Source organism: Mercenaria mercenaria, chromosome 15 (assembly GCF_021730395.1).
Source record: "Mercenaria mercenaria strain notata chromosome 15, MADL_Memer_1, whole genome shotgun sequence".
In the NCBI taxonomy this organism is placed as follows: domain Eukaryota; kingdom Metazoa; phylum Mollusca; class Bivalvia; order Venerida; family Veneridae; genus Mercenaria; species Mercenaria mercenaria.
Window position 1 is genome coordinate 54,871,382 of NC_069375.1, and position 26,201 is coordinate 54,897,582.

The following is a 26,201-nucleotide window of genomic DNA, read 5'->3' on the forward strand; positions in this document are numbered from 1 at the left end:
ATAATAATTTGTTTTTCTTTTCAGCAGCTGGTATATCTTTTAGAAAAAGACAGTTAGATTCGAACATAATGTATTTTATAACATTAGCTTTAAATACGAACAGTATTTTTCAGGAAGAGCATTTAACTCTGACGGTCCTCGCTGGACTACAGTACAGCTGTCCGATGCATATTGAGCAATACGACAAGACAGAAGACGCTAACAATAAACGAAATTTATACGATTTTACTGTTCATTGAAATGCTGTCAAATAGTAAAAACCTGTATCCTATATCATTCTTTGTCTTTTCTGTAGTTAGGAACATGGAATTAGTGAATAACTGATTTACTCACGACTTAAGAGTGAGTAAATGATTTTATTTAATTTCACCAAACTAATATTGCTTCTTTATCCATGAAAGAGTTGAATTTACATGAAGGTAATTTTTCAAGCAAGAAAATATGTACTTTTGACGCCGACAATGTACAATTTCTGGACGAAATCAGTTATCAATCGAGTTTTTTTGCTATAATTCTACCTGTAATTAGACAAACACATTATATACAGAAACAAATCATGTTCAGCTTCCAATAGAATGTAAATATACATACCTTCAAAGCAAATCAGTCACTTTAAAATGTTGTTTTTCAACTTGTAGCTGTCAGTTTATTGTTTTGATCACTCGTAAGAGCATGAGGGGGAGTACAGTCGTTTATAGGGTGTGCTTATGTTTCAGTAAATTAATTTTCAGTATCCGAACCTAAATAACGATATAACTATCGAAAAGCCAATTATATACCATCATGCATCATGTGCAGATATAGCTGTGCGGACAACGCGTTTTGCAAATAACTTCAGGGTTGTGTGTTCGAAGTCAAGTCCTGATCGAAATATTTTTGCTTTTTATCTTATCTGTAAAATTAACAGACGGAAAAATTGTCACACTTATCATGGCTTATCAACAAAATACTCTGCAATTAATCAACATTCTTCCACGTTCATAACACCGTTCTACAAAATGTCGTTTAAAATCTTCAGGACCGGACAAGTATTAATTAATTAATTAATTAATTAATTTATCATTCATTCGTTCATTCATTCATTCATTCATTCAACGGACAATTCAAAGAACTGTTGTTAATGACACAAAATAAAATGTTTCATAAAATAATGTAGAATAGATACAAATACAAGCACACGAAATTATATAAAAAAAATGGTTAGTAATTAATTCGAACTCCTGGTATCGCGATTCCAAGTCGGAGAGCTTACCACTACACCACTATGCTTTTGGTTATCTAAGTTTATTATTTTGATAAATCTAGATATTTTCAAGACACAATATCGCGTAAAATTACGAAAACGCCCGAAAATATTGGCGAAGGTTATTGAGCGCCAGGTCAATACTTACGGACAATATTATACAAGCGGTTAAAGAATACTGTAACTATTATTGATAATCCTCACCTAAACCGTAAAAACTCTTACACATGTGGGAAAAGTACGGGAAAGCTTTAGCAATAATATTGTTATTATATCTGCATGAAATCTTGTATCAATATATTTAAACTGGATCATATATTACGATATACTATGACTGCACAGTTATGATAGCAATTTAGAAGAAATTTAATCTAATTAACCAGGTTTTCAACGAAAACCTGAGATATTAGATTGGGGTATGTCGTTGGTCGGGCGGATGGGCGGGCGGCGGCGTCAAACTGGTGTTTCCGTTCAATAACTTTTGTTTCGGTAAAGATATTTATATAAAACTTGGTATGTATGTAGCTTATATCAAGACAAAGGCTGGGATTGATTTTGGGGTTTCTGGGTTCAAGGTCAAGGTCACTGTTACTTAAAATAGAAAAAGAGTTTCCGGTCAATAACTTAACTTAGGAATGAGCTATCATGATGAAACTTGGTGTATAGAAAGCTTATATAACGTTGTAGCTTGATATTGATCTTGGGGTTTCTGGGATCAAGGTCAAGGTCATTGTTACTAAAAATAGGGTTAGGGTTAGGGTTATGCTTTAAAGTGGTGCACTGTGCTTCGGTATACTTTTTTATTCTTATGAAAAGTGTTGAAAACCTGGTTTCGTGGCATTGCCGCGTTTCTTGTTTTTATACTTAAGCTGGTATTCATTTCATAAAAGCAGCTGGACTAAATTAAAGGCGTGACTAACACATGGGAATCAGCTACTTTTGGACTTAAAAAATCCTGGTAAAAGTTTTGCTTTAATGTTACAGTCTCCAAAACCAATGCAGAACCAATGCAGACGTTGAATTGAAACTTCACATGTGTCTTCGGGGTTATAAAACGAGAATATAGCATTAAGTCACATAACTCTGACATAGATTTTGGATAAATTATGCGTTCTTTTGGACTTATAAAATCTTGGTTACAGTTTGCGTGCAAATACATATAGCTATAATTTAAAGGCATATAGCTTTGAAACTTATCTTTTCTTTCTTCTAGGTCAATAACCAACCTCACAGGATCAAGTCCTATAACTGTGACACGTAATTTGGGCAAATTATGCACACCAATTTGGACTTAAAAGAATCCTGGTTAAAGTAAATATATAGCTATTATTTAAAGGCATATAACTTAGATTTTTTTTCTAGGTCAATAACCAACCTCACATAATCAAGTCCCATAGGACAACAATTCGATAAGTCAAGCATTGGCTGTCCTACGGAGCTCTTGTTTCACTTTTTGTCCTCTTTCTCAACTCTGTTTGCAAAATAAATTTTGATGCTATTTGTAGCTTCTTTGGGCATTCCAAAAATGTCTTATGTTTTTTTTCCAGATGATTTCCTGACAATTTCTCAGTTTGACCGCCCGTTGCTTCTGCTTTTCCATAAAAGATTAGATTTTCTCTCATTTGCCGCATTTTGAGATCAGTCAATGCAGATTCTATTTCTATCACTTTCCAAGGTACGGGTCTGAGTTTCCTAAGTTTTATGTTTTTGATTAACATTATGAATGTCTGCTTTTGCGGAAGTTATTTCACTACATTGTACGCCACTCAAGTCATTGACTAATCTATATGATTTTTCAGATTTTTTACGCACTACAAATAAAACAATCGAAAAAACTTATGTATATTTCTGATAATACTACATGCGAATACTCTCTAAAATAAGGTTTATTATTTTTTTATGCTAAGACGTAAGATTCTGTAATTAGTTACCACAAAATTGGTATCTTTTTCTATAATATTTGGCAGTTTTAATTACTGTTTTACGCGTAGTAGGTGATGAAAACTGATTTTAATAGATACAATTTAACGTCAGGAATCCAACATTTCACATTTAAAGTGATACTTTAGTGAATTTTGGTCGATATCTTAAGAACTGATATTAAGCTGTTTATGTTAAGTCAAGCGATGAATCTGCTTGCTTTTGGTTTTAGAATTAAACTGACATTGTGCTGGCGCTTTTGAATTGTTTAAAATATCCGTGTCTATTTTCCTCATTTTTCCATTTATATAAATGCTTCCGACATGCTCCAGTCCAACACGTTTCGAAGGAAACGGATGACCTCCTCCGAATCGGTCGCATGAGAAAGAGTCATGCTGGTACACAGAATGTTGCGCAATCGGCCATACTATGCTATTAAGGAAGTTCATGTCTTGAAGGTATTTGTCGTTCATAACTCGATGTTTTAACAAAAGTTCCATGTTAGGAATGGCTTCCCTTGTACCACCCCACATTCCACCACTCATAGCGTAGGAAGAGTGTGATGGGTGATCACGCATCACGTGAAATCTTTTTCCAGACGCAATCCATTCATCTACGGCCGCTTTCTCACGTGCAGATAACCTTGAATCTATATCCCTTATTATATATCGTGACACAAAAGGCACAGAAGCGACCAGAAAACGCCAAGACATTTTGTTTTTTAACATAATTCCTGTCATATCTATACATTTTACGATGGTTTTCTCACAAAGAGTAGATGTTATATTTAAGGAGACGGTGTTGTCGTGATATAACCACACTATCCAGCTCGGATATATGGTTTTAATTAATTCTGTATTTGCCAGTGCGCCGTCTGTGTAACGGGTATTTGAACCAAATAATGAGTAAGAAACAATATGGACTGACTGCTTTGAAATGATATAGTTAGTGATTTTATTTCGATATTGTTCTAAAGGTTTATCGTTCAAACTGTTTCCAAATTTAAACTGAACGCTCAATTGCAATGACTCCGTAGAGTTTTGAACTTTCAGTTCTGTGATATGATATGGTTTATAAATATCCGTAATCCACTGAATTGCTTCCAAATTGTCTAAATCAAGATCAACGGGGAAGAAATGTTTGAACACTTCCAGATGAGACTGATGCATGACAATAAAATACGGCCGCGTCAATTGTGTTTCACCAAATTCGGATGTGACAACTATGCCAAGGTCTGATACAATGTGTTCTTTAAGCTTCTTTATTGAATATTTTATCCCGTCTCTATTGAGGACATTAGAAAACATGCCATTACATACCAAAATCAGGTAATCCATGCCGTCTTTTACCGATCTATGTGCCAAATGATTTACCGTCTGGGTGAATGTTTTAGTAGATGCTCCAAAGGATGCGACTCCATTATTGACATTTAAATCGGTATTTAGGCGTTTTTCAACATTACCATTTCTCCTGTATACTTTGAATGCAAATTGATCATTCGCAGTCTTCAACTTAAAAACATCGTCGAGCGAAAATTTTATGTCATGAAATGGAATCAAAATGCCTATTTTAACTTGCGTATTTTCGAACTTCCTCTGAGGTCTATGTGTATTTTTCCACACAGTAAGGCAAGCAATGAAGAAACATGACACTGTGACAACAATTGCGGTCTTCCTCAACACCTTTATTCTCATAATTTTTACCATTTCTGAAGTTACTTTCAATACTTCTGAAAGGAAAAGAAGAGAAACAAATTAGGTCACCTGTCAAAATCCAAATCCTTCATGTTGCAAAATCCATCATATGTCAGTTAACTGAAATAGAATAGTGAATATTAAATACAACTCTATGAATTATTGTGTGTCATTGCACATTAAAACAAGAGGGTCAAGATGACCCCAGGTCGCTCACCTGAGAAACACACCATAACAGTGTAAACATGTTTGACTTAGTGATTTCATGGAAACAAATATTCTGACCCATTTTCATTAAGTTTGGAAATGTGGTCTCTTAAGTGTAAACAAGTATTTTCTTCAATTTGACCTAGTGACCTACATGTATGTAGTTTTTGAGCCAAGATGACCTACATTCAAACTTGACCTAGATTTGATCAAGGCAATCATTCTGGCCAAATTTCATTAAACTCAATTGAAAATTACAGCCTCTATCACATACAAAATGTGTTTCTTTGAATTGTCCTAGCAGCCTAGTTTTTGACCCCAGATAACCCATATTCAAACCTGACCTTAACTCTTTATCAGTGCTATCATTCTGACCAAATATCATGAAGATCAATTGAAAAATACAGTCTCTATCGCATAGACAAGGTTTTTCTTTGATTTGACCTAGAAACCTAGTTTTTGACCACAGATTACCCATATTCTACCTTTACCTAGATTTCGTCAAGATAATCATTCTGACTAAACTTTATGAATATCCAATGTAAAATGTATCCCCTATTGTGTATACAAGGTTTTTCTTCAATTTGACTGGATGACCTAGTTTTTGATCCTAGATGACCCATATACACATTTGACATAAATTTCATCCAGACAAACAGTCTGATTATATTTCATGAAGATTCAGTGTAAAATGCAACCCCTATTGCATACGTAAGGTTTTTCTTTGATTTGACCTAGTGACCTAAAATTTAATCCCAGATGACTAATTTTTAAACTTGACCTAATTTCATTAAGGCAATTATTCTGACCAAAATTCATAAAGATCAATTGAAAAATACAGCCTCTATCGCATACACAAGGGTTTTCTTTGATATGACCTAGTGACCTAGTTTTTGACCCCAGATAACCCATTTTGAAAGTCGGCCTTGAGCTCTACAATGCAATCATTCTGACAAAAACGGATGCGCAGGCTGGTCTTGATCCATGCTTGTCGCAAACCCACTATGTTGGCTTTCTCATGGTGCGGCTCATTTTATTTTTAAAGTAAGTAATATGTTCGGGTTGTTTGCATTTATTTCAACAAAGTTCAAAAGTTAAACTACTTACAGTAGTACTCCTGGTTTGACATTTTGATGGACAAAATCATTTTGCTTGCAAATATTATTCACATGGATTGTGTTAAAATACAGATAGAAATGTGAAGATGTGTTCCTTAAACAGAATAGTGTCAACACTTTCGAATTTTACATTTAGATACATAGGTTACATAATTCCGTGGTAACATTAATTTAATTTAAGAAACCACTATTTTATACTGAAATTTGAACAATTTTATAGCACAATTATAGGTACAAAATTATGAATAGAAACGGAAATTAATAATATTAATTATTTATTAGTATTAGGAATCACACTGTCCAATTTTTATTTGAAAATGACCGGATTAAGTAACCTTTCACCGAACTATATTCCCAATAACAACAGTTATCATCAGCCATTTTCTTACATTCCGCATAACATTTCAATATAACTACACAAAAGCCGAAAAGTATGCTTCATTATTCAGAGCGAAAGACTTCCAAAGTTTCTTTTAGGAATATCTCCTTCTAAATCACTGTCACAGGTCGATTTATTAGACTATACTAATAAACAAGTTAAAGCATAGCAAAAGTTCCTTCTAGGGCATATCTATATAAATATAAAATGATCATCTTGTAAAATTTTGGTTGCAATGTCTGTTTTATACTGCCAAAAAATTTCAAGTAAGTATTTACGCTAGTTATTTAACATAAATTGTTAAATCCAACAACAAATTAAATCTGTTACCACTTTCAGTAGAGTAAATACGGTAATAAGACATTGACCCGGTTAATCATTTACGATTCGATGCGTGAATTTGTTGCACATAATTAGAGGGTCGCAATGGGGTTTGTTTTCATATATTAACTATGCATTTCAAGGTAACGATAATATTTAGCTGTTTACATTTAAATTTGCTGATATATGTCTATCTGGTCGGAGAATAGTCTAACGTCAGAGGTTATTTCTAAGGTCACGGAGTTTTATTGGCCAGCTTGTAATGACAACAGCTTTCGGTATCAGTAGCTCAGTCAAGTGTGACTTATTGAACTATAATATTCCTTCTCAAGAGAAGGAATAATAATAAAACACTAATAGTCTGGTTCATTCTTGGTGTTTTATATCATCCGACCATTTTGACCCTACTGTCCGTAGTATGTAGTGTAGATAGTTGTTGTACGATAGGGAACGTAACTCCGTGGTTCGTAGTATACTTACCATATCTTTGTAACCTTTGCACTCCTATCACTATTCTATTGTTATTCTAATTATTTTACTGCACTGACCAATCGATGCATCGACATCAACCATGACCATGTTTATGATTAATGTCTGTACATCTATCGTTCAGCGCAGCTGTTACTTATCTATTAAAATATATTATTAACATATATTTTACAGATCCTTGCGTTGAGAACCTACGACCCACCTATGATAAACGACATAGTATACATGTATATATCAATACCACGATAATAAGTACTATGGCATAGGCCGATACACAAAAAGCCACATCGGTGACATCACTATGAAGATTTCAAGCAAACTTCAAAGGAGTTTTTCTAGGGTAGCCTTCTTTTAAATTCCTTCACATCTAAGTGGTCATTACAATTTTCTGGTTTCCATAGCACCCGAAATGAAAACTTTAAGATATCTTTTTAAGGTCTAGCAGTATATCACAAAGCCACAGAGATTTTTAGTAATTAAATAAAACAAACAACATCTTTATAAACAACCCGTCTGTCCAATACATTTTATTACCGTTCTGTCCCGCAGAACTGGATGCTCTAAATATTCAAAAAGAGTTGTCCCCCTTTAAATCAGAATGAAATTTTTAAAGAGAAATAAAGGTAAACAATGATCAAAACCGATTTTTAACCTAGTTTTGTAAAGTTTAAGCACTCGTACATTGTCGCAAATGCAAGTTACAGCTTTTTTAAAAATTCAATACATATATGAATAAACTGATAGTGGTTTTGTAGAATAATATCAATGTCTTACATGCTGTTTAATTTTCATGTTAAACAATTCTTTCTTTCTATGATTTGGTGATGTACGCACTTTCTTTTTCGAAACATGGACCTAACTCTTCAGAGAAATTGCTTGCCTGATTTTGAAACAGTAACACAGAAAGGTTTCTTTGGTGACTCCCTTACAAATTCTTTCAAATCTCTGATCCGATTGCAAGGTAATTTCATAGCGATTTACCTTGAGTGACCCTTAACCAGATATCCCTCACTTGCTGAATCAAAAGCAACTGGTTTAGATGAAATTGGTCCAAGATTACTGAAAATAAGTCACAAAATAATTTGTCAACCACTCAGAAAGATAGTAAATCTAAATATAAATACATGTAAATTTCCAGAAAAATTTAAAACAGCAAAAATAACACCAGTTTTCAAAAAGAATTCAAAATCAGACAAAAGTAATTACAGACCAATATCAATACTCCCAATTTTATATAAACTTATAGAAAGACATGTATCCAATCAAATGAAAAAATTCCTAGAAATAAATAATCTCCTTCATTCAAAACAATCAAGCTTTCGTTTGAACCATTCTTGTGAATCTGTCCTCACAAACATAATCGGTGAATGGATTACTGCTATAAATAATAACTCTTATGTTGGAACTATTTTCTTAGACCTAACCAAAGCCTTTGATCTAGTTAACTACTCTCTGTTAATAGACAAACTAAAATTGTACAACTTCAGTGAATCTTCTATAGCAAGGTTATCATCATATTTAGAGAACCGTTCCCAAAACGTTTGTGTAGCTGGTCAGCTATCTTCTGCCCAAGATATTTCTGCTGATGTATCCCAGGGCTCTGTTTTTGGGCCAGTAATGTTCATACTGTATATCAATGACCTTCCACTACACACAGGCAAATCATCAATTGACATGTTTGCAGATGGTACAACAATATCTGCCTCGGGTAAATCAATAACGGAAGTACACAATAATACATTCAAAACAAAAGCTATGTATATCACTGCCTCATATAACAACAATAAAATAACAAATCACACAACCTGTAATACTATTCAAATGCAGGGTCAACGACTTTCATAATCATCCACTGAGAAACGTTTAGGAGTACATGTTGATAACCATCTAAACTGGAAGTCTCAGGTTGAACAAACCATAAAAAAATGCAATGCATATTTATATCTTGTTGCGAATAAAATCTTTCCTAAACTTACACTCCCGAAAGCTATTTTTCAATGCCTATATTTTGCCACATCTTGATTATTGCTGCACCATATGGGGAAACTGCAGTGACGAGCTTTTAGAAACTGTTTTGAAATTCCAAAAACTTGCTGCAAGAATTATTTTTGACAAAAATTTGATGCTCCATCTGCTGAATTATTTACAAAATTGAAATGGATGACTTTTTCTGACCGAATTAAATATAAAAAAGCAATCCTAGTATATAAATCGATTCGTGATTATTGTCCAGATTACGTTAGTTAAAAATTTACTCAAAAGCAAACATCCGATCGTGAACTTAAATCTAGAGAAAATGATGAACTAATAGTACCTATGCCAAAAAAGGATTTTTTTTCTCGCAAAACTTTGCACTACTCTGGAAAAATTATCTGGAATAATACACCTAAACATATACGTTCTTCAGATACCCTGGAGAAATTAAAAAAGATCGTACCTTCAGTGGCAATACTCTGACAGTACAATAAGTCATAATTGCAATTAAATGTCAGGAATAACTGTCTCTACCATCTCTCTCCAATTTCATTGTTAATAGTTACTCCAATTATTAAGGTACTTCCGCAAATTGAAATTAGAAGTTCAAGTGAAAAATCAGAATCCTCGAAACAGCTTTCGAAATACAAGGACATAAAAACTGTATGATAAAAGTTGAAAAGATATATCTGTAGGTAAACTTGCGAGCATGAAAGCTACGCTGAACCCTACCTCCACAGTGCTTTGGAAGAAAATGAGTGAACATTTTTGTTGCAACATTTTGATATCGTCTGCAACCTAAATTACTATAAAATATTTATTTTCAAATCAGAGAAATGCCAAAATAGTGCACACGAGCGTTACTTTTTTCAACAAAATGTCGTTAAACATTCTAATGCGCAAAACACGTGCAAAGTTTTTCTAAAATATTTCGCCGCCATGTTTGTTTCAGGGAATTAAATATATAATTGTTCTTTTACCTCAGATTTCCTTACTGAAATATAAATGTCTCCTTATTCATGGTAAGAGATATCCAATTAGTATAGTTTTGCACTGTCCGATCTCCTTAATCTGTTACCGATCCTTTATATTTAAAGAATAAACGCAATGTGTAATGATAGTTTTTCGCTTTACACATCTCTCTTGGACAAGAAAGCCGTTTCACTTAAAATTTGTAAGCATCCGCTGGCAAAATATTAATGAAAGATCGGAACTTTTTCTAAAATAAAGTTCAAGTTCAATCATTTTCAAAAACTGGAAATATTGCACATTGTGTTGAATTTATAAATAAAACAAAAATCCCCAACATAAACCATTTTAGAACTTTTCCGGGAACTATATGTTTCAGCCGAACAACGCATTTCAATATGACACAAAACTGATTTCTCTTTGGAAACAATGCCAAATTTCACCTGAGGGACATTGCTGAAAAGTAAAAGTGCTTACTTGTTTCAGTTTTACAATCAACTTTCAACTTTAAAAGCATATATGTTCTATAATTATTCCAATATCAAAAACCTTCCGAAATTTTCCGTGAGAAATAAAACGAAGCAATTTTAACTATTTGTATATACACTTCAACCATGTGAAATTAAAGGCATATACTATCACGAGACTCCCGTGCATTTTGAACCTCGTGGTGAATAAACTGAATTTACTTTAAAGTGTGGTGTCTCTGTTGAGCCAGTTATTTGTTAATTTCAGAGAACATACATTTAAAAAAGTGTTTATGAGATTATGCATGTGTACGAATATTTCAAAGTCTACTTTATATTAACGACGATAGAAAAGAAGTGTGATCTTGGCAAATAGCAAGTCTATTATTTTCAGGTGTATACTGAACACTGATCCCAATGTTCGTAATTTTCAGACGAAGAACTCGTTATCCTTGGTTTCGTAGACATTCTTAGTACTGGACCGCTGTCAACACCGCGGTAATGTAAAGTCAGTGTCCATTTTTACGCCGGAATTACACATTTATTATCAGTTTAAATCTATGAAAGTGTGAAAAAATATCATTCTTTAACAAAGAACCAAGAAACAAAAAAGTTACTTTTGAGATATTTCTGATCTTAATCATCAGGTTTTCGCGCGAAAAGTTCAACCGATTGCATTTTGTCTGTTTCGTAGTTATCTACAATTGTATACAAATTGTATTATCTCCTAACGTATTTGGTTGTACGTTTTTCTGCGTTTTTTTCTGACTGTGTTTTTAACAACATCCTGCATAAATTCTCATATTGTATAAAAAACGATAGATCAAATTTGGTTAGTTTACGACGCACGAGACATCTAATAAGGAATCACTATACACATATAACCTGTCCTGGACCAGTATGCGGAAATACTGTGGCCCAATGTCTCAAGATTGTCTAAAATATTTGCATATATCGCGATAAAGCAAATATTTTGATTGTTAATATAATTTTTAAATATACAATCAGATATATGTGAGAAAGTTACGTTAAGTAATTTCGGTAGTTACCGCAGAAAGTGCCGAAAATTCAATTTCCACCAAATTTTCCGTGAGATAAGCAGCGCGTAAGTACATAAATTCCAGTATAACAAATTAAACATTTCTTATACTTGCACAATCCTTGAAACGAATTTTGGATAGTTGCCAAATCTTGTTCACATTAAGTCTGAGACTTGTCATACAATTTTAGGCAGCTTGGTACACCATAAATAGAAAAATCATTGTCCGCACATTGCACTACTTTTATGTATGCTGAAAAATGCAACATGTACAAGTGTATTTTCGTTTTAATACATGAAGTGGTCAGATTTAAAAACAGATTTTGTAATACCTTTAGTTCTATTCAGTAAGACAATTCTCCTATGCATTAATTGAAACTTTGAACTAACTTTTGCCATTCATGAATTTTTCATAAAGTATTTGGAAAGGATTTATAAATCTAACCAAAAATTTGGAAAAATACAGGAAAAATATCTGCTTTGTTTATTTCCAGATTTCAGTATTACTTTTCATACAGCTACGTTTAGTTCAGGTCTTGCAAACTGAGCTGTTTTTGTGCTATGGAACACCTGCATTTGAAAGCTTTTGTTCACTACATTTTCACACCGCAAATGAAGGTCACTCAAAATTCAAGATTGTGGAAGTACCTTAAATACAGTGTCCTTTATTGTATATAATCTTGCATTCTCATATTACTTTTCTGATAACTTATATCTTTGTCTGTTTTATGTGTCATAATTTTATTCATGTGTGGACCATATTGTAAATTGGCTTAGCCAAATATATTATCCACTATAAATGAAGAGTTTTTGGTAATCTACTGAGATAGTAGGAGAGTTCCAGCTTACAGACGAAGCTCAGCGTTGTTTGCGAAGTACAGCCGAGGCATCGGAGCTAAATCTATATGATAGTTAAATGCTACACGTGATAGCATATAGGCGATGAACATCCAGGAGTCAGGGCAAACATATTGTAATAGACTCAGAATTTCAATACCAAATTTAACCTCAAGCTTACATGTGGCTATTTTTATAAATAAACAATCTAGACAGTATATCTTAAATGAAGCATAATATATAAACTTTGGATGACAATGTAGGATACTTTACTAACAGAATAAATTGATAATAAAGCTTATATTTGGAGGTATTTAAGGCACTTACCTGCCAGGATTTCTGAACTTCTCGAGACTGTGACACTATTTTATGTATTCTAAGAGAATATCTCACAAATTAAGATATTTATACAATGTTATAGGACATCTTGAACATATAGGACTTTATAGGACATTTATTAAGGGGTTATATTTGAAGAAATCATTGATTTTCTAACCTTTTTGTAAACTGGCTTCAAAATGGCCGACAAGAGTTGTCTACCTTGGGTCAAATTTCCAAGGCCTCTTTATAAATAATTAGTTGCTAGTTCTTCACATATTATGTGTCACATGAAACTTTTTAATGTTTTCTCATCTAGAAACTATGTAACTTTTCTATCTTTCAGCCATTCTTGCAGTATTTTGTAATAATGATTTGTCCAGCTATGACCTCTAAGTTTGGCAGGCGGGAATATTCAAAATCCTTGCATCTAGGAATTTATATTCCTTAATAATTCTTTCCTTTTATGAGTTTTTATTAAAGCTTTTGGTTAAACATTTGAAATGACTAGTAAGGCTTGTATTTTAAGTGTTTTTAGCATATTATCATTCATATTATTTATGTAAATTCACTTTTTCTAAAATATTCCTGGCAATATGGCCGCCATTCCAATAAAAATCCTGTCATCCTGCCAGACTTACAGGACAAATGGAACCATATGATTGGTCAATTCTAACAGTCCTGGCACTTTCAGAGCTTATATAAGTGGCCAAGCTGGTCATTTGGGACACTTTTCAACTTGGTTGACAAACAAGGTCGTGAAAACTTGTGACAAATCTCTGGTAAATGATTTTAGACTATTATTGACATTAAATTCTCCCTGGTGTTCTGCTGAAATAAACAACTAAAACTGTTGAATTTCTTAACCTTATTTGATATCAAACATGCTCTGTTTACAATATAGAGTTACAGCTTCAATAAAAAGACATATGCTGAACATCTATACGATAGGACTCGTATGTTGTTATTCGTTTATTTATTTTGCTGGTTAACGGTGCGCCGACTCAGTCATAGGTCCTTTGGCGACCTTCCAGCTTTGATGGTGGAGGAAGACCCAAGGTGCCCCTCCGTGCATTATTTCATCACGAGCGGGCACTTGGGTAGAACCACCGACCTTCTGTAAGCCAGCTTGATGACTTCTTTACATGAAGAATTCGACGCCCCGAGCAAGGCTCGAACCCATATCGATGAGGGGCAAGTGACTGCAAGACAGCGACCTTAACCACTCGGCCACGAAGGCCCCTCGTATGTTGTAGATTCAAAGATATTGGCTGACGGAAACGTCAACAAAAAGACCAGTCAAGTATAGTATCTTCAGCCTTTAGGTGTTTGAGCTGATTTCATTAGTTGAAGATTGATAGGTGAAACATTGAGTGATATTTGCCTGATCCATGAAATTATCTATTTCATAATTGAAATCATTTACGAATAATTGGTACACGAATCATTTAGGCAAGGTAGCCAGTGGAAAATCTTATATATGAGATAGACTAGAAAACAGCTATACGTTTTAACAAAGGACATACTACATCTTTTGTCAGCTAGTCTAAGACATGGTCACCTTAGCGATTGGACCAATTTCATATTCAAGATACTAAAGGCGTAGGTCCTCCCCTGGGTCATATAACTCGTATCTTGACAGTAAGGAAACTCAACTCTGATGCAGATGCACTGTCCAGACTTCCAAGTTGTAATTCAAGAAATACACTTTTATTTTCCGATGCTATTAAAGCATTTATTCAGGCTCTGTCAGCAGGTCAAAGTCAGATACCTGCCATATAATGCATATCTTCTTATCACAGCAAATTTTGGAAGAAAATCTAATAGATGAGACTTCTGTTGGGTGTGACCTTAAATTTATCGATTGGAAACAAGAGCAGGGCAATGACTCAACTTAAGCCCGCATAAAAATTATTTTACTTGCTGGCCATAGACTAACAGATCGCAAGAAATCACATGAAACCGGACTAGTAAGGAAATACTTGTCTGAGTGTAGAAACCTGTACATTGAAGGTGGTGTTCTCTCTCGTAAAACAACATCAAATGTTTATTCTGTTGTTCAGCTGGTACTACTTGATAATTGTCATGATGTAGTTTTTACAGGACTTCTTGGCGAAGCTGGTCATCAAGGGTGTGCTCGTACCATTTCACTTATAAGGTCAAGGTTCTTTTGGCCCCAGACAAAGCAATCTGTGGATCATCGTGTCCGTCAATGCCCTCGTTTTATTCATCTCAAAACTTGCGAAGCATGTTCCAGTACATTCCTTGTTTCTAATGTACTTGGTGTGAATGTGCGTTTTGTCTCTTGAAATGTCTAAGGGCGGATTTGGAAATATTTTGATTATAACTGATCATTTCACCGGATTTGCACAAATCCTTCCAGCTCAGAATCAAACTATCCGCCCTTCTGCCAAATTGTTATTTGTAAATTACATCTGTGACTATGGCTTCTAAGTCGTCTCTATAGCAATCAAGGCAGGAATTCGAAAGCTGGGTAATACGTGCACCGTGTAAACTGATCCATATATAAACGTCTAGGACTACTCTATACCACCCCAAGGAAATGGGATGCCAGAATGCTTTAATGAAACGTTGTTGAACATATTTGGTACCCTAGAGGATGATTGAAAATCAGCTTTGAAAGCCTGTACATGCATACAATTCAACCCCACATTCTGGCACTTGAAATACGCCCCACCTTTTAAATTTTGGGCAAAATACTCAAATTGCGATTGATGCATTCTTAGGGATCGAACCAAATCACCCCAAATCTAAGGATATTTCTAGAATGTTATTGGATTTTGAAGCCGACTTAATTTGCATATAAGACAGCTAGTCATGAAGCTAGAAAACAGGGTAATCGGCATCAGAAATGGTATGGTCTAAGGTTAAGTTGGAGATCTAGTTAGAAATGTAGATATTAGGGGTAAGTCAAAGGTAGCTGATAGTTGGGAAGAAGACATATAAATTTATGTAATTACCTCCTAGCCTACTCCTTATATCCCTATGTTTTAGGTAACAAATGAAAAAGAGACACATCGGCTCCTTCACATGGACTTTTACTTCTATTGAATGGCATTCCTTTGTCAAAGTCCAAAACCCATGGACGTCAGGTAGTTGTAGTAGAACCTCAGACTGGCGGATCAGATAAAAGTTCAACCTATCCTGAAACTCCTGTGCCCTTGAATATATGTAGTTGTATAACCCTTGAACAAAATGAAACCATTTTCGTGTCAGATTGCATATTGGTAAATATATTATTCCTGCATGTCTACAGGATCGGACAGAGACAGTTAAAGAGGGGCATGGTCTGAAAGGCAAAGACACTCAGTCTGTTGAATTGAGACAAAGAACCAGTCAGAAAGTCAGAGACTAAAAGAACCATTGCGGAGGCAGGGAAGAAATTGGGCTTAACCTGCATGAATGTGCATGATGTATGGCATTTCATCTGACTGATTATTTTGCAGTATTTTCATCGTATTTTATCCAGAAATTCAGTTATTTTTTTAAGTATTCTAGGGTGACTCAGTGTCTAGCGTGACTAACTTAAAGGTCCCTCAAGTCCTAGGGTGGTCGTAACGTCAACTTTTCTTGCTCGTTTTTTTATTAACTCGATCTTTTCATAAAATGCGAGATGCTTTAAGTAGTGCCGTATCTTATGGTAAAACATTGGTGCCTTCTCTATATCTAAAATACATGGTTATTGAAGAATAAAGTTTTGCTTTACTTTCTGATTACTTTTTATTTATAATCTGGCTTTTCCCATTCCTGTTGTGTTTTTTTTTTCAAACCGATATAGAGTAAAATCCAAAAATATATGTTTTTCATCTGCCTGCAAGGCAACAATCATATCAACCCTATAACGTTACATTAATACAAGTATTGAGCAATGGCATTTTATTTAGTAAAACTAACATAAAGATACGAGTATTAATAAACATTTGCAAAAATCTTCAAATGACCTCAAACATGCATGTCACTTTTTGAATTGATGATATAAACCTTTCGTATGAATCCCAACGTGTATAGAATATTGAATATTTTCAGTCAATAATATATAAATTGATATTTCGTATGTCAGCTATATAATACTGGTACTTTCTTCTGTCTAATGTCATATATCTTGCTGTGTGATTAACGCATATATTTCGGACTCCTACTTACGAGGACATATTTGAAGAAATGTCAGAACTCGACGTTTCAGTCTTTCAAGTAAGATGCTCCACTTTGTAATATAATTTGTTAGCTAGTTCAGTGATTGATAAAACATTTCTGTTGGATATGCATATCAAAACTCTGGGATATGATCAAAATAAATGTACTTGCCTTATGCAGATTTTGGAACCCCTAGTCCTATAGCTTAGCAAATATTTCACAAAATGTCATTCATATATTAATTTCTACTGTAGACTGGCACTTTTATTTCACTGTGCTCAAATGTACCAAGTGTATCAACAAACGTTTTACAACTACTACAAACAATGGAAGACAGATTTTCTAGATATAATCAAATTTATCAGTCAAAACATCTTTACGGTAATACAATGACAGTATGTTACCAGGTACATTTGCACAATAATCTAAACACTGCTGAATGAAACTGCTTTTAAATGTCAATAGCGAAATGAATGAAAGCAAGTCTTTTTGCCTTTTTAGTTGCTTGGATCTTATTACTTGGTAATATGTACATTGTACATATTAAGTTGCTGTGTCATTGCATTTGTAAAACAAAATGAGAAAAGAAGCTCTTGATAACTGCGTTCGAATAATATAAACACACAGAAACCTTAATACTATAAAGGGAAGGAAATTAAAAAATTGCAGGAAACAAACAACGTCTTATATCCGCTGGAGATATATCTATATTTACTTTTTTTCCAAGAATAGTGGATTAAGTTTCCCGTCAAATTCTTCGATTTGGAAGTTATAGACTTAATGTACCATAATTTAGAATTTAAACAAACAATAGCAGAACTCATTCGGTCAGATGTGTTGAACCTAATGATAACTTCTTGTTACACGTTTACACATACCATTGCTTCAAAATTGTACGAGCATTTATATATACGAATACAAATTCATATATTTATCATACTAGAAAACGTATATTTCATACTTTCAGTCTAACATATTTAAATGTTTCCATAATCTCTGTCTGAAACAATTTATGTCATACATTGAAGATACAAATCTAAACTTTGATCTTCCCTCTTTTCAAATAAGCTCCAGTACTGTAGTATCATCCAAGGATGAGGGTCAAAAGGTGTTACCAAAAATTATATCAAAATAATATTTTAAAACCTTTCATTTAGAACGATAGAAAAGTCAGTTTAGGAGGTTTCTAGATTGGCTACTTAAGGCAAGTGGCTGCTTAATTAATACCTGTAGGTGACCGCTAAGGCTGTACTGTATATCTCTATTACAGTTCAACATTAAATGTGTGTAAAAAAGTCTCTTTTAATCTTCATTTCATCTTACACCTCATCCCATTAGCCTTCAAATTTTATTTATTTTTATTGTCGAAAAATGACGACATGCCTATGTGTATGTTAGTATGCTGAGCTACGTACCTGTCATGTGCATTACAGATCTATGCAGGTCATATTTGGCCTGTCACTTTTACAGACTTCTCTTTTTATTCCCAGAATGTTTACCCATGGGGAGATTCAACTGACCCACACAAACGTAAGAGGATTACCCTTTTCACATCCTCCCACCGAGAAGCTTCAGAATGGGTTGTACTACGCCTTTGACTCTCCTATATATGAAATAGATAAGCCTGTTAAAACCCACCAAATAGCTACAAGTACTTCCCCAAACATGAACAAGGATTGCATTTCTCAGTCGTGTAACATTCCGATCACGAATTGAAATTCGCACCCCTGCCATCGTCATTTCGTACTTGGGCACTTATACATGTGTAACTGGATTAAAATTTATGGAACCTTGGAATTGGGAGGCTAGGGGTTAATTACATGCTCCACCGGAAATGTTTACATACCTACGTTTTCTGGCTATTTTATCTTCGATATAAATTCATTTTTTCCAAACCAAATCAAAGTATGGTTAAGAGGTTAAGATTCAAAATAAACCGATGAATTTGTTGATGCCAAAAGCAAAATCATTTGAAATTTAATGATTTATTTTTTAAGTTTATATCCATTTTATTTTTATCAAAATGTCATTGATAGACAATGCTGCCGTTTATTTCCACTTATTTTTAAGTATATTAAGAGCGAAGTTACTGTTGAAGCGTAATATGCAGACGATAGGTAATGCCGCGTGGACATGTGGAATTATGATCAATTGATGAAACTTTATTTATGCTGTAATCATTAATCAATTTGTATTTAAATGTTCTTTTCAACCTAATGAAGTTTTATTTAATTTTACGTCCATGTATGTATAATTTTGTCACTCTTGTGCATATTCAATGTATTATTGGTTTATAGGCCCACTGGGCTGGGTGCGTTTTGATATGTCCGAAAAAGCGATAAATAATTATATCATGCTTTAATGTAAAGCGCCTTTGAACGTGTTTATCATGAAAAGGGCGCTACATAAATCTGGTATAATAATAATATATAATAATAATCATCTATAATTATATTCTTTCCGCGGCCGTAACGAAATAAAACGTATTAGCGTTTGATGGCCCTTTCATGCTTCCGTAGAATTAACATTTATTACACGAAATCCATTTTGAAAATATTTCTGAACTGTCTGAGGTGCAGCTCTTTAATACGGAAATATATATGCATATAGATGCATATATATATTGGCACTTTTAGACAACATGAACTAGTTCACGAAGTTCCAAACATCTCCATATACCCTTGCTACGTTACGGACCCTTGTGGGATTTTGTTTGAGTGCAAATATTTTTTTTCGTAGATGATAAGCTGACAAATCATTCTAAAGCCCAGGAATTTTCATATCGTTAGAAACGGGATGACCCCTGAGCATGAGCTCTGATTATAATCAAATGCGACTTTAGCCTGTGTACTTTCTTTTCATTATAATTCATGAAAAAACTGAATGTCATTTGACGTCATTTTCTGTGCTGATAAAAAAACATACGTATGTCTGGCGAGATTGTATAAAAACGTGCCGACCGTCATAAGGATATAATGTTATGCAAATGTCACAACTGTTCAATAAGATATTTACTTACGGACACCATTCGTTTTCATCCTTCATGATTTAATTAGTATCTTCTACTTGTTTTAGTTAAACTAGATGAACAGAAAAATAAAGGACAACAAATGAAATAATTACAAGTTGTTATATGATGTTTCCTTAAAGATAAGACAATTACTATTTTGTGTGAAATTCCCGTTTCATTTTTATCCACTTTTTCACATTTACGGTATCGTAAGTCAGGATCATCTGGTTGATAAGGTATGCTTTGAGTTATCGAAATAGCATTACCTTACTGTTACCTTAACAATGTCGTAAATAACCTCGTAAATTCAGCGATATTGTAAATTTCGAGAATCGTAATGTGATTTTGATTTAATTATGTAATCATTTGTTTGCATATTCATTTGTTTGTATATTCATAGGTGGGGGAAATATATTGTGTTTGTCTTCGTCGTCTGTCTGTCCGTCCGTCTGTCCGTTGGTCCGCATTAAGCTTTCACAGGTCAAATTGCTAGCCGGATTTCGACGAAACTTCGCCGTAGTGATCAGTACCAAGCCTAGTTGTGCATGTCGCCGACACGTTCCACTTCGCTGCACAAATGGCCGCCAGAGCTAAAGATAGAAAAATCTTGTCCGCCTTTCACAGGTCAAACTGCTGGCTGGATTTCGACGGAACTTCACAGGAGTGATCAGTACCAACCGTAGTTGTGCATATCACCGGCACGTTCCGCTTCAATGCTCAAAATGGCCAAAAGAGCTAAGAATAGAAAAATCTGGTCCGGCTTTCACAGGTCAAACATCTGGCTGTATTTCGACGAAACTTCACAGGAGTGATCAGTACTAACCCTAGTTGTACAAATCGCTGGTATGTTTCGCTTCGCTGCACAAAATAGCAACCAGAGTTAAAATAGAAAAATCTTGTCCGGATATAACAGGTCAAAATGCCGGACAGATTTCGACGAAACTTCACAGAAGTGATCAGTATCAAGCCTTTTTGTGCATATCGTTAACACGTTCCACTTGGCTGCACAATATGGCAAAAACACATTCTAGTTTTGGTTGTTAGTAATTCACTGCTGATGTATTGGTTATTTCGTATTCATTTCCTGCGTGTTACATGTGTGATTTTGATGTATCAGCAATTGAAATCCACTTCTCCTAGTTAGCACCAAGAACGCTTTGTTTCTGTGCCCTTACAGGCTGAAACATTCGATTCCGTAGAAAGGAAGACAACCCTATGAAATATGGATGAAAAACATATTCTTAAAATCCTAAATGAAATGTATGTTCTGTTCTGATCTTTCTTAATATTTCCTTCGGTTGTGCTTTTCTTCCTTTGTATCTATGCTTTGTCCTGCTTGAAGGTTATATCTACAATGTATTTGACCGTTTGTTACAGGGTCAATTTAATATTTAAATAACAACGTTCAATTTTTACAATTCAATTTTGTATATGATGGCACTCCATTGTCCTCTAGAATCTTACGTTTAAAATCTTCAGTAAAATATTCATATAGAAAACTTATATTGTTGAGATTTACATCATTCATTTAATCTATATCCACATATTGCTTCATTATCAATAGGTTATTTAACATTGTTCTGTACAATACGAATTATATTTGGACTCGTACCCAGCTGGGAAAACCATATTGGACTCGCCTAGCGGTTCGTCCAATATGGTTTTTCTCAGCTGGGTACGAGTCTTTCAATGTTAAATAACCTTTTTATTCTACATCTATTTTATTTTAGTTTAAATCAAAAATGTTTCTTTGAATATTGTATTTCTGCCGTCCGGAATTCAAGACGCATAATCGAACTCTGTACATAGAGCGCCAACTTTACCCGATTAACATCTGAAACATTTTCACGCGTTTCTGGCTTTATCGTATGTGTAACATGGGACTTTTTGAATCGTCCAAATATGGACAATTACAGTTATATTTGTACGCACGTGCGTCCAAGAAGGTAATATATTGTACGGTCACGTGTTGCAAATGGACGTTCACGACTGGATAAAATAGATATAGAATAAATGAAATTAATAATAACAACAACTGCGAAAGTTGCTACAAGATGCAGCAAAAGGAATCTCCGCGCTAAACAAAGCAGTGTTTGTAGTACTGATAGAACAGAGGGTGATATAACGATGTCGGTGTCTTTGTTGTAGACACTAACAAACAGACAGTCTTTGCACTACTCTGGGAAAATTATCTGGAAAAATACACCTAAACACATACATTCTTCAGATACCCTGGAGAAATTAAAAACAGCGTACCTTCAGTGGCAATACTCTGACAGTACAATAAGTCATAATTGCAATTAAATGTCAGGAATAACTTATTAAGGTACTTCCGCAAATTGAAATTAGAAATTCATGTGAAAATTCAGAATCCTCGAAACAGCTTTCGAAATACAAGGACATAAAAATTTTATGATAAAAGTTGAAAAGATATATCTGTAGGTAAACTTGCGAGCATGAAAGCTACGCTGAACCCTACATCCACAGTGCTTTGGAAGAAAATGAGTGAAAATTTTTGGTGCAAAATTTTGTTTGGTATCGTATTCAACCTAGATTACTATAAAATATTTATTTTCAAATCAGAGAAATGCCAAAATAGTGCACACGAGCGTTACTTTTTCAAGAAAATATCGTTAAACTTTCTAATGCGCAAAACACGTGCAAAGTTTTTTCTAAAATATTTCGCCGCCATGTTTGTTTCAGGGAATTAAATACATAATTGTTCTTTTACCTCAGATTTCCTTACTGAAATATATGTCTCCTTATTCATGTAAGAGATATCCATTTAGTATAGTTGCACTGTCCGATCTCCTTAATATGTTACCGATCAGTTATGTGAAGGAGAAAAGCCGAAAACTGTCCATTATGTGAAAGAATGGACGAATCGAGGCACATCGCGCCGAGATTGTACATTCTTTCACATAATGGACAGTTTGAGGCTTTTCTCTGACTTAAAACACGGTCCTCACGAAAAATTCAAGATTGTCGTGATATTATATAAGGTCTCTAATATTGTCCTCTTTGAGGCAAAGACAATTCATTAATTTGTGTCTCTGTGCCAGTCCAATAGAGTTTAAAGTAGATTGCATATAAATATTTATTGCAATTAAAAGTTTTTTAAGCACTAATTATATTCTGTGGTGATTCTTAGGAAGTTTCGAACATACTTCGTTTCGTCATATTTATGAATGATTTATAGTACCTTTACAAAAAGTAAAATTTAACTTGGCCGTATGATGTATGTAAGAATAGTTGTCCATGTTTTGTTCGTGCTGAGTTTGCAGTTATATATAAATCACGGGTCCAGGTGAAGACATTCTAAAATGTATGTATGTTTTTTTATATCATTATTACAAAACAATCGTTCTTATCTCGTAATCATGAGATATTCTATCAATTTTATTAGAAGCAAATTATACGTAATACATGAGATATTTACTAGTTATGACTCGTATCTCGTTTTACGAGAAAATATTTCGTTATTTCAATAAATAACATCGTTATTGCAAAATAAAAAATAAAAAATGTATTGTTAAATTAAGATCATTATGGCCAAATTTTACGGTAATACCTAAATACCGAAACATGCAGTAACACTTTAGGGAACTTTACGGGTTTTTTTGTAATTTTTTTATTTTTATTTTTTTTTTGTCTTTGTAGGAGAAAGATAAAATTGCACATTTCTGGGTAGGACTGCATCAAATGTCTGTTATGACAAAAATTTAACCAATTTTACACGAACGCTGCATGAGAAAGATAGGTCTGCAGCATTTGAAAAAGAAAGGAAAATTATGTTTTTAGCTTGATTATTCAAAGAATAGGTAGAGCTATTGGACTCCAGTTTGTTATTTCTGCCCATTGTTTTCTCGTTTAGGGTCCAACCATTATTGTATCCGCTTTTCATGGAATTGCACTCAGTGCATCAATGAAGGTTCCATATGCACCGCCGTATAAACCTATCTACGGATGTCTCTAAATTATATTCTGGTACTTATAGTAGTATTTTGTCAATTTGAAAGCTCTACTTTCACTTTGCAATTTTTGCAACGTTTTGAAATGTACATGTTTTTAAAATTTCAACACTGGTAGTACCTGGAGAAATATGTTAGGCACACAATAAATATAGATATAATGTCAAAATAGTTTTGAAAAGAAAGTTTGATATTTTCTACAAAACAGAATGTGGGCGAGCAAAGTACATGTGATATAGTCGTAAGAGAAAATTTATTATTCCAAATATAACTCTTCTCTTGAAAGACACTTCTACTTATTCTGAACAGTTTTGTATACATTTTATGAAAAACAAAGATCTATGATGCCTAAAAACATAAACCAAAAATTCACCTGAGGGACAGTTTCAAAACACTTTACATGAACCTTATTCACAGTAAGAAATTGGCTTACGCTGCATAGGTCCCATAACTCTGTTTTGCTTTTGAATAAAACTGTGCCCCTTTTACGACTTAGAAATTTTTATTAAGGTTTTATCTGTAACCTGGTATTTCAGTACCTACGAATAGAAATGGATTAAAACGTCACACACTTGTTCACTGTGATGATCTGATATGCAGTGCTCAGATGTCATACCTCTACATTGCATTTTTACAAAATTATGCTATTTTTTTTCGACTGCGCAGTTGTTAGTTATTCTTTTGTATGTAAGCTGGTATCTCAGTACCTTCTTATAGAATGGATTGAAACTTGCACAACTGTCCATTGTCATGAGCTGATAGCACAGGTTCCATAACCCTTTTTGCAATTTTACAAAAAGATGCCCCCTTTTCGACTTTAATATTCATTCTATTGACAGGACTGTTGAATAGTCGAGCGTTGCTGTCCTCCGACAGCTCTTGTTTTATTATCATCTATTTTCGACTGAAGGTGCCATATCTAGTGTATATCTGTGATACTTTTCTATTGCGATTCAAGAGTACACAAAGAGGACTTTACTACTTTCTAACGGTTGAAGATTTACTTTTGGCACATAGTTTGATTTTCATTTGACTAATAATTTGTGGGGCGATTTGGGTTAAAATCATACGTTCCCATTCAGGGTTTTTTTTATTGCAGCTACAAAATTTGAAAAAAACAAAAAAAAAAACCGTTGCGGTTTATATTTCGAAACTTTCGAATTTCATAGGTTGATGTACTCGCACCTCTAAACGTACAAGGTTGTTACTATACCTATCCATTATTAACCTGTACCTGTCCATTCTTAAAGTATCCATTATTTTAAGAATGGACAGTTTCAGGTTAATAATGGACAGGTATAGTAAAATAATCGTGTGTATAGAGCAGTTTCGGTACAATAACCTATATAATGGACAAAACTAACAAAGGATTACATCACAACCGTGTTTTAAATTTAAAGAATAAACGCAATGTGTAATGATCGCTTTACACGTCTCTCTTGGACAAGAAAGCCGTTTCACTTAAAATTTGTAAGCATCCGCTGGCAAAATATTAATGAAAGATCGGAACTTTTTCTAAAATAAAGTTCAATTTCAATCATTTAAAAAAACTGGAAATATTGCACATTGTATTGAATTTATAAATAAAACAAAAATCCCCAAAATAAACCATTTTAGAACTTTTCCGGGAACTATATGTTTCACCCGAATAACGCCTTTCAATTTGACACAAAACTGATTTCTCTTTTAAACAATGCCAAATTTCACCTGAGGGACATTGCTGAAAAGTAAAAGTGCTTACTTTTTTCAGTTTTACGTCCTGTAGAAAACAATCAACTTTCAACTTTAAATGCAAATATGTTCTATAATTATTCCAATATCAAAAACCTTCCGAAATTTTCCGTGAGAAATAAAACGAAGCAATTTTAACTTTTTTTCTTCACTTCAACCATGTGAAATTAAATTTCAGAGAACATATATTAAAAAAAAAGTGTTTATGTCATAATGCATGTGTACGAATATTTCAAAGTCTACTTTATATTAACGACGATAGAAAACAAGTGTGCTCTCGGCAAATAGCAAGTATATTATTTTCAGGTGTATACTGAACACTGATCCCAATGTTCGTAATTTTCAGATGAAGAACTCGT

General features: G+C 33.9%; 1 protein-coding gene across 1 annotated transcript in view; it reads right to left on the bottom strand.

Annotated features, from left to right (window-relative positions):
- Window positions 1-211: 211 nt before the first annotated feature.
- The window catches only part of LOC123555035 (uncharacterized), a 30,801-nt gene continuing 4,811 nt past the window's right edge, over window positions 212-26,201 (bottom strand). The window contains exon 2 of the mRNA XM_045345564.2: window positions 212-4,892. Within this exon, the coding sequence (XP_045201499.2) occupies window positions 3,358-4,869 (1,512 nt within the window). The 5' untranslated portion in view covers window positions 4,870-4,892 and the 3' untranslated portion in view covers window positions 212-3,357. The remainder of the gene's footprint in view (window positions 4,893-26,201) is intronic.